This window comes from Penaeus monodon, chromosome 16 (genome assembly GCF_015228065.2).
Source record: "Penaeus monodon isolate SGIC_2016 chromosome 16, NSTDA_Pmon_1, whole genome shotgun sequence".
Classification (NCBI taxonomy): domain Eukaryota; kingdom Metazoa; phylum Arthropoda; class Malacostraca; order Decapoda; family Penaeidae; genus Penaeus; species Penaeus monodon.
The window spans coordinates 38,945,628-38,958,127 of record NC_051401.1 but is presented as its reverse complement, the minus strand read 5'-3'; the positions used below and the strand labels follow the sequence as shown (position 1 = coordinate 38,958,127).

The 12,500-nt window shown below is 40.5% G+C and overlaps 1 protein-coding gene across 11 annotated transcripts in view; it reads right to left on the bottom strand.

Annotated features, from left to right (window-relative positions):
• The window catches only part of LOC119582774 (mucin-5AC-like), a 73,916-nt gene that overhangs the window by 367 nt on the left and 61,049 nt on the right, over positions 1-12,500 (bottom strand). The window contains exons 6-20 of one of the 11 annotated variants that reach the window (XM_037931207.1): positions 12,236-12,342; positions 11,977-12,064; positions 11,515-11,648; positions 11,105-11,252; positions 10,029-10,331; positions 8,279-9,496; positions 7,936-8,157; positions 6,821-7,822; positions 6,499-6,720; positions 6,226-6,384; positions 5,329-5,901; positions 4,585-5,256; positions 4,255-4,476; positions 2,591-4,112; positions 1-2,330 (exon numbers count right to left, since the gene is read on the bottom strand). The exon at positions 1-2,330 is cut by the window's left edge and continues 367 nt beyond it. In XM_037931207.1, the coding sequence (XP_037787135.1) occupies positions 2,228-2,330; positions 2,591-4,112; positions 4,255-4,476; positions 4,585-5,256; positions 5,329-5,901; positions 6,226-6,384; positions 6,499-6,720; positions 6,821-7,822; positions 7,936-8,157; positions 8,279-9,496; positions 10,029-10,331; positions 11,105-11,252; positions 11,515-11,648; positions 11,977-12,064; positions 12,236-12,342 (6,695 nt within the window). In that variant the 3' untranslated portion in view covers positions 1-2,227. Of the gene's footprint in view, positions 2,331-2,590; positions 4,113-4,254; positions 4,477-4,584; positions 5,902-6,225; positions 6,385-6,498; positions 6,721-6,820; positions 7,823-7,935; positions 8,158-8,278; positions 9,497-10,028; positions 10,332-11,104; positions 11,253-11,514; positions 11,649-11,976; positions 12,065-12,235; positions 12,343-12,500 lie in introns of all 11 variants that reach the window. The other 10 variants (XM_037931206.1, XM_037931208.1, XM_037931210.1 and 7 more) reach the window with 10 other exon arrangements.

The following is a 12,500-nucleotide window of genomic DNA, read 5'->3' as shown; positions in this document are numbered from 1 at the left end:
TCTGAATGTCAGTTTGATGATAATGATTTGTTACTACTAAGTAATAGATAAATATATTAGTGCCAAAGAGTTACAAATTCTTTTTAGGAAATATTGCTAAAACATCTAACATTGAGATATAGATCCGTTGGTGGATTTATCTATGGAGACGTCCTGATATCAGAGACTTGCTCTGGCAGCCGTGTCCATGGAAAGGCTCTAATGTCTATAATATTACACATGCCAGCCTTATTCCCATAGGCGCAACACCCTGGTAATCACCGGCAAATCATTCCTTGCGGTCGTGCTCAGAAATCTCAGGCAAGTGATATCCAAGGTGACATGGCAGAAATCTTGAAAGGCACTAGATTTGGGTCATTTCTTTCACTCTTGAATAGTCCATTTGAAAACTAATCTGCACAGCAGGTGCATCCATTTAATCATATATTGTGTCAGTAACGTTTGTGTGCGTATATATATATATATATATATATATATATATATATATATATATATATATATATATATATATATATATATATATATAATATGCCCGCAAATTCATATATGTATATATGTACCAGTATATATATTTTACAATGTTACCAGAAGGTGGTTATATTGCAATTTACTGGTCTAAGAATTTCATATCTAGCTGTTCTAACTTTCATATTTAGGATCTACTACGGTGTTTTATATCACATTTGCGTATACAGTATACGAAAAAGAAAGAAAACAATTTTTTTAGTGCAGTTCAAGTATTTGGCCGCCTTGACTAAGACATATTGACAGAGTGGTTTGGCACCTATTACAGAAAAGGACCAATTTAAACGAGTTAGCGAGATGCTATAAAAATCCATAAGGATGCAACTTTCAGCAATCACCAGAGAACTGTGGTTCCTGATTGTGCATTCAAATAAACTGCATGATATGAATAAATTACTCTGGATAGTACTCTCTAGCTAGGTACCTAAAAGTACTTGTTACGGCAGATTTGGTAGCACACACAGCATGTCAGCATTCCATAGTAAATACATTTTAATCACCAGCTACCGATAAGTGTCTGTTAAAGCTAACATGATCCATTTAATGTGCATTGTTGGATCACCGGCCATTACTGCACAAATTTTAGTGTAACCAAGTCTTTTAAAAGGTAAGTTACTCCTGCTCCAAGATAAATCTAATGCCAATTATCACACCGGTTTTATGAGATAATTTCACTTTAATGCCCAAAAGGTAATCTATACTAATTTATTATATCGAGCCTAGTTAGCTTCACAGAATGTTAATGTTTAAGGAAGCCGGTTCTAACAAGCCAGGGAGTTTATTGACAATTACTCACCTGATATGTAAAGCAGTCGACGTGAGTAACCTATAATGTTAGTACTCTTTGCAATATGTTTCTTACATGTGAAGTAGCAAGCGTATTATTTCTCTCCATATTATTTGATCATTCTCGAAGCATAATTAGTATGTTAAATATTTTGCATTACTCTCATGAAATGTAGAAATTACGGAAAGAAGGTTTTAAGCAGATTTCAAGGCCTTGTTCATTTAACTGAGCAAGGGAGGAATGCATCTGAATAGGCATAATCACATGAAAATAAGCTTCCTAACCTCTAACTCGTCGACTCTATAAAGCATGTATCAGTCCAACTAGAAGTCTGTGTGTTATCAATGCCACCAAGAAGTGAATTAGAATAATGCCACGTAGATGAGCGTTAATGCCATCGAAAAAATATACAGGAGAGCTATATGAAATGAGACTAAAGTAGATAAATACTAATTGAAAATACTGTATGCCGAATAATACTGACTAAGCTGTTCTGATAGAAAAGCACCTGATGTGGCACATACAACACACAGGGGACACTTACAGAACACATTGGCACTACCATTACACTAACTTATCTCCCCTCATTCAGGACTCGCACTTCTCTTTATTAACACAGACTTGCTGTTTGAGCGTTATGGTCACGGAGAGCTACCCTAAGAGCTACAGGAAGGGATCAAAGAAATAGGAATTACTTATGATAGAAACTGGGCACGTTCACTCCTATGGAAACAACGTCATATTAATCATGCGACATATTGGTTTAATGCCATTTCCCGTGCTCAGTGTATAAAGACACAGAGCCAAGCAAGGAAGCACAAGCGACGTGTTTTCATAGTGAATCCTGAGTCACCGCTCATGGATAGGGTAAATGTAGTAGACATGAGAGCGGGAAGCCACTTCGATTAAGGGACTTCACCGACTATATAAGCTGCCCTTTGTGCCCAAGATTTTGCGAAGCATAGGTTCTGCTCGGCACTCACGGGGCTCGCATTCCATCATGCCGTCCTTTCCGCACCTGTTGGATTTAGCATAGTGTTAGTACATATACATACTAAATATGAAATGTTCATCATATATCATGTCTCCCAGTACAATATTTTCTCTAATGTTGTCTTTAATTGTATATATATATATATATATATATATATATATATATATATATATATATATATATATATATATATATATATATATATATATATATATATATATATAAAAGAAAAAATGTAATCAGACATTCAAAAGATACATTGCATTGTTTTAAATTGATATTACCTGCACTCAAGACAAGGTCCAGAAGCTTCTTCTACGAGCTCGCCAGGGTGGTAGAAACGACCGCCAATTTCACACACAGTGAACTCTTCCACCTTCTGGACAGGTGGATAAGTAGGGATAGGTGTGGTGGTAGTAGTAATGTTAACCACTGCCTGAGTGACTGGACACTCGTAACGTGGACAGCAGAACCCAGGAATTGCTTCTTCATAACACCCAGGGATCGGTGGAGGACATGACTGTTGCAAGCAGATGATATCTCCACGGAAGCAGAAACAAAAGTCACATGGGTCATCTCGTGGGATTTGTTGTGCAGAGAGGTATACTTCACCATCAAAGACACAAGCTCCTGGGCCGATAATGAGCTCTGTGGTAGTTGATGGTTTCCAGGTGGTTGTTTCTGGCTTAGGGTAGACAGAAGATGTTGTACCAGGGAAGGGGGGGAATGGAGCTTCAGTTGATAATGCAGATGTTACAGAAGAAACTGTTGATGTTGTTTCAGTTGATACTGAGGTTTCTCCAGCTGCTCCTGTTGTTGCTGATACTTCTGTAGTCACTTGTGGTGCAGCTGACTCAGTTGAGAATGGAACTTCTGTTGATGCTGAAACTGAAGGTAATTCTGTGGAAACTGGAATATCTGTTACTTCAGTTGGTACTTCCGATGCAGTTTGTGATGATACTTCTGTTGAAACTAGAATCTCTGCTGAAGTTGTTTCAGAAGATCCTGGGTATTCTGATGTAGATTCTGTTGATTTAGTTGTCACTTGACCTTCAATGCTGTCAGTAACTCCAGGCTTCTCTGTACTTATTTGTACATCAGCATCAGTAACAGAGGTAGATTCTGTCACAGAAATAGTTGCCTCAGTGGCATAGCCAGAATCAGTGGGTTCTGTAAGGGGTGAGTCTGTGACTGATGTAACACTTGTGACTGATGAAGATGCAACTGTAGGGGAACTTGTAATATCAACAACAATGCCAATTGTAGCTTCAGTCTCTGGTTCTTCAGTGGCAACTGAAGCTTCAGTTAGCATAGGTTCACCGGAACTGGGAACTGATTCTGTGGTGGTTGTAATATCTAAGCTTGATGTACTTGTAACACTTGGGGTTACAGATGGGTCAGTTACATCTGATACTACACCCTCAGATGTTGCTTCAGTTACAAAGGAGGAAATAGTGATGCCTGGTGACTCGGTTTCTAAACCATCTGTAGCAATGGAAGCCTCTGTAATGACAGAACTGACTGCATCAGCATCAGTGGTTACCCTGTCTGTGGGGAAGGAGATCTCTATACCCTCAGGACTTGTGGTAACTGGAGCATCGGAAGACTCAGTTTCTGGCTTATCAGTAGCAACAGATGGGAAGGTACTTGATGGTTTGAATTCAGTCTCTGGGACCACAGTGCTGATAGTAGAAATAATCTCAGTTACAGGTATTACAGTACTTTGGCTAGTTCCATTGGCTACATCTGTAGCAGAAGCTCCAATAGGTGAGATTGTTGTAGACACTAAGCTCTCAGGCACATCAGCTGGAATTAAAAAGTCAAATTGATTAAGAAATGTAATTGAAAATCTTATTCAGAGCTAACACACATTAAAAACTGCATTTCCAAAAGATACTTCATGGACAATTATAACAGTGATCCAAGTGAAAAATTATGTTTTACTTACCACATTCATATTTGTCAGGGCAACAAGAGTTATTCGACTGTGAAACAGGTGTACAATTTTCTCCTGGTGCAACACATTCCAAATAGGCACAAATAATTTCGCCTCCTAGACAATAACAGTCTGTGCATTCGCTTGGGCTAGGCACATAATCACCATCATTGTATACTGAACCATCTTTTTCACAGTGAGGTGCCTCTGTGACTGTAGGGTCTATGATGGGAGCTGGAATGAAAATTGTCACATGTTTTAAAGACAGATTTCTACATTCATAAATTTCACCAGATTAACACATAAACAGTGGATGACAAAAATACAAATCTGGTTACTTACGGCAGTCATATGTTGGACAGCAACTATCTTCAGGAGGGATGGGAGAACACCTGAGGAAAGCAGGGGGAGCTGGGGGGCAGGATGGACGTTCACACATGACAGTTCCATTGGTACATCTGCAATTTTCCTGGCATGCAGAAGATGCAGGAACAATGGAACCATCATAATACATTGAACCTTGAACCATACAGTTCTCTGACAAATCAACAGCTCCTTCCTTATCACTTTCTGTTGTAATAGAAACAACTGGGGCATCAGTAGCTGGGGCTTCAGTGGCTGTTTCAACTTCAGTTGTAACATTAGTGGTTGACTGATCAATTTCAACTGGGGCATCAGTAGCTGTCTGATCAACTACAACTGTGACACCAGTAGCTGTTTGATCAACTACAACTGGGGCATCAGTAGCTGTCTGATCAACCGGGGCATCAGTGGCTGTCTGATCAACTGGGGCATCAGTGGCTGTCTGATCAACTACAACTGGGACATCGGTAACTGTCTGATCAACTGGGACATCAGTAGCTGTCTCATCAACTGGGACATCGGTAGCTGTCTGATCAACTGGGGCATCAGTGGCTGTCTCATTAACTGGGGCATCAGTGGCTGTCTGATCAACTACAACTGGGACATCGGTAGCTGTCTCATCAACTGGGGCATCAGTGGCTGTCTCATCAACTGGGGCATCAGTGGCTGTCTGATCAACTGGGGCATCAGTGGCTGTCTGATCAACTATGACCGTCTGATCAACTGGGGAATCAGTGGCTGTCTCATCAACTGGGGCATCAGTGGCTGTCTGATCAACTGGGGCATCAGTGGCTGTCTGATCGACTGTAGCTGTCTGATCAACTGAGGCATCAGTGGCTGTCTCATCAACTGGGGCATCAGTGGCTGTCTCATCAACTGGGGCATCAGTGGCTGTCTCATCAACTGGGGCATCAGTGGCTGTCTCATCAACTGGGGCATCAGTGGCTGTCTGATCAACTACAACTGGGGCATCAGTGGCTGTCTCATCAACTGGGGAATCAGTGGCTGTCTGATCAACTGGGGCATCAGTGGCTGTCTCATCAACTGGGGCATCAGTGGCTGTCTCATCAACTGGGGCATCAGTGGCTGTCTGATCAACTATGACCGTCTGATCAACTGGGGCATCAGTGGCTGTCTGATCAACTGGGGCATCAGTGGCTGTCTGATCAACTATGACTGTCTGATCAACTGGGGAATCAGTGGCTGTTTCATCAACTGGGGCATCAGTGGCTGTCTCATCAACTGGGGCATCAGTGGCTGTCTGATCAACTGGGGCATCAGTGGCTGTCTGATCAACTGTGGCTGTCTGATCAACTGGGGCATCAGTGGCTGTCTCATCAACTATGACCGTCTCATCAACTGGGGCATCAGTGGCTGTCTGATCAACTGGGGCATCAGTGGCTGTCTGATCAACTACAACTGGGACATCAGTGGCTGTCTGATCAACTGGGGCATCAGTGGCTGTCTGATCAACTGGGGCATCAGTGGCTGTCTGATCAACTACAACTGGGGCATCAGTGGCTGTCTCATCAACTGGGGCATCAGTGGCTGTCTCATCAACTGGGACATCAGTGGCTGTCTGATCAACTACAACTGGGGCATCAGTGGCTGTCTCATCAACTGGGGCATCAGTGGCTGTCTGATCAACTATGACCGTCTGATCAACTGGGGCATCAGTGGCTGTCTCATCAACTGGGGCATCAGTGGCTGTCTGATCGACGACAACTGGGACATCAGTAGCTGTTTGATTGACTGCATCAGTGGCTGTTTCCAAGTCATCTGTAGAAAAACAGAATAATTGTTACAAAAATGTTAAATTTACATATAGGTTTATTACTGAAAGAAATGTATCAAATATTCTATCTTCTATTATTTAAGTTTACTACCACGTACCACACTCATATTTTGAAGGACAGCAGCTGTCTGTTGCTCTAGACATTGGTTTGCAGTTTGCACCAGCAGGCACAGGGCACTCAAGGACTGCACAAATAATTTCCCCACTGAGACAATAACAGTCAGTACAAATGTCTGGACTCGGAACATATTCTCCTTCCAGATACTGTATTCCATCTCTTAAGCATCCTGGGTATTCTGTGGTATCAGGTTCTATGGTAGCTGAAAAGTATTAAGCAGTCATAAAATAATGGTATCTTAATATATGCAATATGTATGAAATTCATAATAACTATAAGCACTTGATCTAGCCAATACTTACGACAGTCATACGAAGGACAACACTGCTCTGTATCTTCCACAGGAGCACAACGCAAGAATGCTGGAGGTGGGGGAGGACAGGCTTGCAGCTCACATGACACTATACTGTTCTTGCAGGTACATGACTGGTGACATGGCCTTGAAGCTGGTACTGTGTCTCCATTTGCATAAGTAGTTCCATTAGCCATACAACTTCCCTCACCTGGAATACCTTCCTTATCAGGAAGGCTGACTGTTGAAATCACATCCTCTGGGATGTCTGTAACAGTATCTGATCCATCTGTGTCAGGAATACTTGTAGCTGTTTCATCAACATCTGTTGTTACTTCACCTAGTGTAGGTACATCAGTGGATATTTGATCACCTGTTTGGATATCAGTTCCTGTTTCAATTGCAATTGGTGTCTCTGTGGTTGGTTCCTTATCTTCAGGAACATCAGTAGCTGCTGCTGGGATTGTTTCATCAACAATAGGAACCTCTGAAGTAGCTTCAACTGCAGGGGTAACTGTGGTTTTGTCTGCTGTCTCCATAACTGTAGTATCAAGATCAATCTCAGGGATGCTAGTAGTTGCTGTATCAGTGTCAGTCAAGATAATTGTAGTTTCATCTATGATATCAACAGAAGTTTGATCAACTGGGCTTTCTGTTTGAGTTGAGACATCCTCAGTAATTGTTGTCATAGGTGTAGTAAGAACACTGTAGTCATCAGGGGCTGTTGTTCTTGTTTCTAGTCCTATCACTGGACCAGTCATCATGTCATCAGGCGAACCAGTTGAGAGTGTGCTTTCAACAGGAACTTCCCCATCAGTACTAGCTGGTGTTACTGGTTCCTCAACTTCTCCATCTACTGGGGCCTTTGTAGATGTCACATCTTCACCAGCCTGGGATGTAGCTTCTGTATGACTTTCGTCCATACCAATAGTAAAAGTGGAAGATGGAGTTACCTTGCCCTCTGAATCTGCATCTGTTACTTGGCTTAAAGAGTCCGGCATATCAACTTCATCTGGAAAATAAAATGATTTTCATATATATTGTGTATAATATTTGATTTCATATTGTAAGAAATTAGATATTTATTAATTTGGAAATGACTGGATCAAAATTATAGAAACTGACCACATTCATATTTTGTTGGGCAGCAGCTTCCAGGAGGTCGTTCTACTGCGGTACAATTTTGACCCTTGGGTTGAGGACATTCAAGGATTGCACAGATGACTTCACCACCAAGACAGTAGCAGTCCGAACATAGATCAGAACTAGGCACAAATTCTCCGTCATAATATTGAACACCATCACTGATGCATCCAGGGGTCTCTGTTGTATCTGGCTTGACTGGTGCTGGAAAGTAAAGATGTAATAGGTTATGTTAAGAATTTTTTTTAATCTAATTTTTTTTAGGGTAATGTATGAGACTCGTGTTACTGCAGTTAGAAGTCCTGTGAAAAAAAAACAAACTTACGGCATGTGTGGCTTGGACAACACTCTCCTTCAACAGGAGCTGAGGTGCATCTGAGGAATGCTGGTGGTGCAGGCGGGCAAGCCACTAGTTTACAGGAAACAGCACCATTAATGCATCGACAGCTGTCTTGACAAGGGGTATACGCAGGGATAACACTATTATTACTGTAGCTTGTACCATTGACATAACACATAGTGCTTTCTTCTGGTGCGACGGTAGCAGTCTCTGTGGTTATACCAGTGTCAATAGTTGGAACGTCTGTTGCAGTTCCATCAGTTTCTGTTTCATCAGTCTCAACAGAGGGAGCCTCAGAAGTTTCATCAGTCTCAACAGTAGGAGCACCAGTTGCCGTTTCTTCAACATCTACAGTAGGAACATCAGTTGCTGTTTCATCAACATCTACAGCAGGAGCATCAGTTGCCGTTTCTTCAACATCTACAGCAGGAGCATCAGTTCCTGTTTCTTCAACATCTACAGCAGGAGCATCAGTTGCCGTTTCTTCAACATCTACATCAGGAGCACCAGTTGCTGTTTCTTCAACCTCTACATCAGGAGCACCAGTTGCTGTTTCATCAACATCTACATCAGGAGCATAAGTTCCTGTTTCTTCAACTTCTACAGCAGGAGCACCAGTTGCCGTTTCTTCAACATCTACAGCAGGAGCACCAGTTGCCGTTTCTTCAACTTCTACATCAGGAGCACCAGTTGCCGTTTCTTCAACTTCTACATCAGGAGCATAAGTTCCTGTTCCTTCAACATCTACATCAGGAGCACCAGTTGCCGTTTCTTCAACATCTACAGCAGGAGTATCAGTTGCCGTTTCTTCAACATCTACAGCAGGAGCATCAGTTGCTGTTTCATCAACATCCACAGCAGTAGGACTATCTGTTCCTATTTCTTCAATATCAACGGCGGGAGCATCTGAAGTTTCATCAGTCCCAACAGAGGGAACCTCAGTAGATTCATCAGTTGCTGTTCCATCAGTATCAACAATAGGGGTATCTGAAGTTTCATCAACATCAGTCTCAACAGCTGGAACATCAGATGTTTCATCAATGTCAGTTGAGGGAATGTCAGTTGATGCTGTATCTGTCCCAGCAGTAGGAGCATCAGTACTAATTTCAGCAGTAACTTCATCAGTGTCTGAAGTGACGCTTTCGGTAGTCGAGGGGAGACTTGAATAATCAAGTGTGATCGTAGTGATTTCTGGGAGCTCAGCTGTAAAGAATAAAACCATTGTAAGAAATCGGAATCGTATTTTCTTTTCTCAACTCAGAATTGGGTTAAATGGTTTGGTAAACGGGGATAATGTTTAGAGATATACAAATATGCGCACACACACACACACACACACACACACACACACACACACACACACACACACACACACACACACACACACACGTGTGTATGTATGTATGTATGTATGTATGTGTGTATGTATATATATATATATATATATATATATATATATATATATATATATATATATATTAGGGAGATAGAGATACATATATGTGTGTGTGTGTGTGTGTGTGTGTTGATATATATATATATATATATATATATATATATATATATATATATTGTATATATGTATTATATAGATATATAGCTATGTACAGTTACATATGTATTGTATTTTACGTGTGTCTGTGTGTGATTGCTGTATATGTTTTAAAGAGTATACGATGATGTTCATATATGCAGAAAGTTGTTCACATATGGCAACATAGAAGGTAAAACTTACGGCAATCATAAGCCTCAGGACAGCACTGGCCAGGAGGAGCTGGCCGAGGAGTACAGCTCTCTTGCATCTCATCCAAGGGAGACATACATTCCTGAATGGCGCACACGAGATCGCTCTTCATACAGTAGCAGTGTTCGCATGGGTCTTCTGAAGGAATCAGAGCACCGTCTTCATAGAATGCGCCTTTGTGCATGCATCCTACTGGCATCGGTTGTACGGTTGTTGTGGGAAGTATGACGCTTCCATTGGCGGCGGTTGCAGGAACCATGGTCGTGGTTGCAAGTCCTGTCTCTTCGTCGTGAGCTGAAAGCCATATACCTCGTTAAAATGCGCACAGAAGTTATCATGAACAGCAGGATTTTAAAAGAAAGCATCAAAATGAGAAGAAACAAAAACAGTATTACATTCATGCAGATTGCCGTATGTATGTATGAATGTATATATATATATATATATATATATATATATATATATATATATATATATATATATATATATATGCATATATACATGCATATATATGTATGTATGTATATATATGTATATATATATATACATATATATATATATATATATATATATATATATATATATATATATATATATATATATATTTAGTTTTAGAGAAAGACCTGAATTTTTTGAGCTGAGATTGTTAGAGAGGCGGATGAAGTCGGTCAGGAGAAGAGCGTTTCTTAAAGAAGTGGTTACCGTAGAGTCGGGGGAAAGAAGGTCCCTTGTGGCTGCAGGAGCGCTATCTGGTGTATGGAAGAATGTCAAGGGAAGAAGTGCGTGGAGATAATGACAGAATGAATAAGTAACATTCTGTTCTATTCTATGTCTACTTTCTTATTCGATTTTTAAAAACAATTAAGAATTTTGCGTTGGGCTGAAGAACAAGCAGAAAAGTACAAAAGATGAATTTGAAAGAAACATTTGATAGAAAGGCATTTTATACACCGAGCTGTTATATCCTCCTGAACATAGATTATATATAATAGCATGTTGACTTATATACCAGCAGGCATAATGATTCAGATAGATAGCAACAGATGTTAAAAAAAAAGAATACTGACCACACTTGTAACGAGCTGGGCAACAAACTCCATCTTCAAAAACGGGGTCACAACCATGGACCATGAGAATACATTCCTGCATAACGCACGCTGTGTGGTTTCTAATACAATAGCACAACTCGCATGGCTTTCCTGGTACACCGGGAACCTGCAATGACAGATTTTGTTGCTAGTAACTGCTTTTATAAAAAATCATTGTCTACTTAAAGAACACTCGTATGTGAAGTCCTTCTGAAATATATACTAGGTATTATGCATTATATATTTATCATCATTATTATTACAACAACAACAAAAAATCATCATTGTCAATGTTCACAATAACTCCCAATATCATTCCCACGATACTAATCAAAATTATCTATTTGTTCATTTGTTCGATTAACAAAATTTTATGAGTGCTGCCACACCTGAGCACCATCCGGGTAATATTTTCCCTCTATGGTACAGCCGTGTTCGGTGTAAGGAACCATTGCAGTGGTTGGGGCAGGTGGGGCAGCGGTTGTTGTGGAGGTCATCTGCATTACCTGGAGATTCACTGGAACTGTGGAAGAAGCAATGCGGAATTAGGTGTGAATGATAAAATTAAATAATTAAGACCGTCTAGCAAGGTATAGAAAATGGGATATATGATCAGAATCTCTCGTAGAAGAATTAAGTCCTTTATCACTGGAATGCTATGTGATGCTAATTGATATCAGGAAATCTACAGCAGTCATGCAACCAAGAACTAATTCTAAAATCTCGTGGACACACACACAATCAGAATAATAACAATTATGAATGATTATAGCTACAAGTATATTAGTTACTCGGAATCTTAAAGGAGAAAAAGATACTCGTAATTCGGATGAGAATGTTCGAATAACTACCTTGAGGACAGGTGATCACAGGGCAGCACTGATCTGGTCGTTTCTCAACAGTACAGTCTTGTCCGATAGGCTTGCTGAATGGACATACCTAAAATGGAGATATATTATAGATTGAGACAAGGATATCTCGTCAATGCATTTTACAGCTGAGACTCTTTATTTCTGAACAGGTCTTTCGTCTTTTTTTCACGGATACAATACAAAAAAATATCAGCTAACTAATCATAGTATAAACAGATTTAGGAAAACAGCCTCTTACCTTCAAGTAGCACATGAGCATAGAGTTATGGCAAGTACAGTTGAGGCAAGGTTCATTGGTGATAATCCTGTCCCCCTCGTCGTAGTGCTGGAACTGGTAGTAGCAACCTTGGGAGAGAAAGAGGACGCACATTGTATCATATATTGTGTACCGTGTCAAATTGCACCCACTGGAATCAGAAAGTAAGAATTCTAAGAAATAGTAACTCTAGATTTGTCTTGCTCTTACAGTATGCCATTTACAGTTCCAGGAATCCTACTTCGTC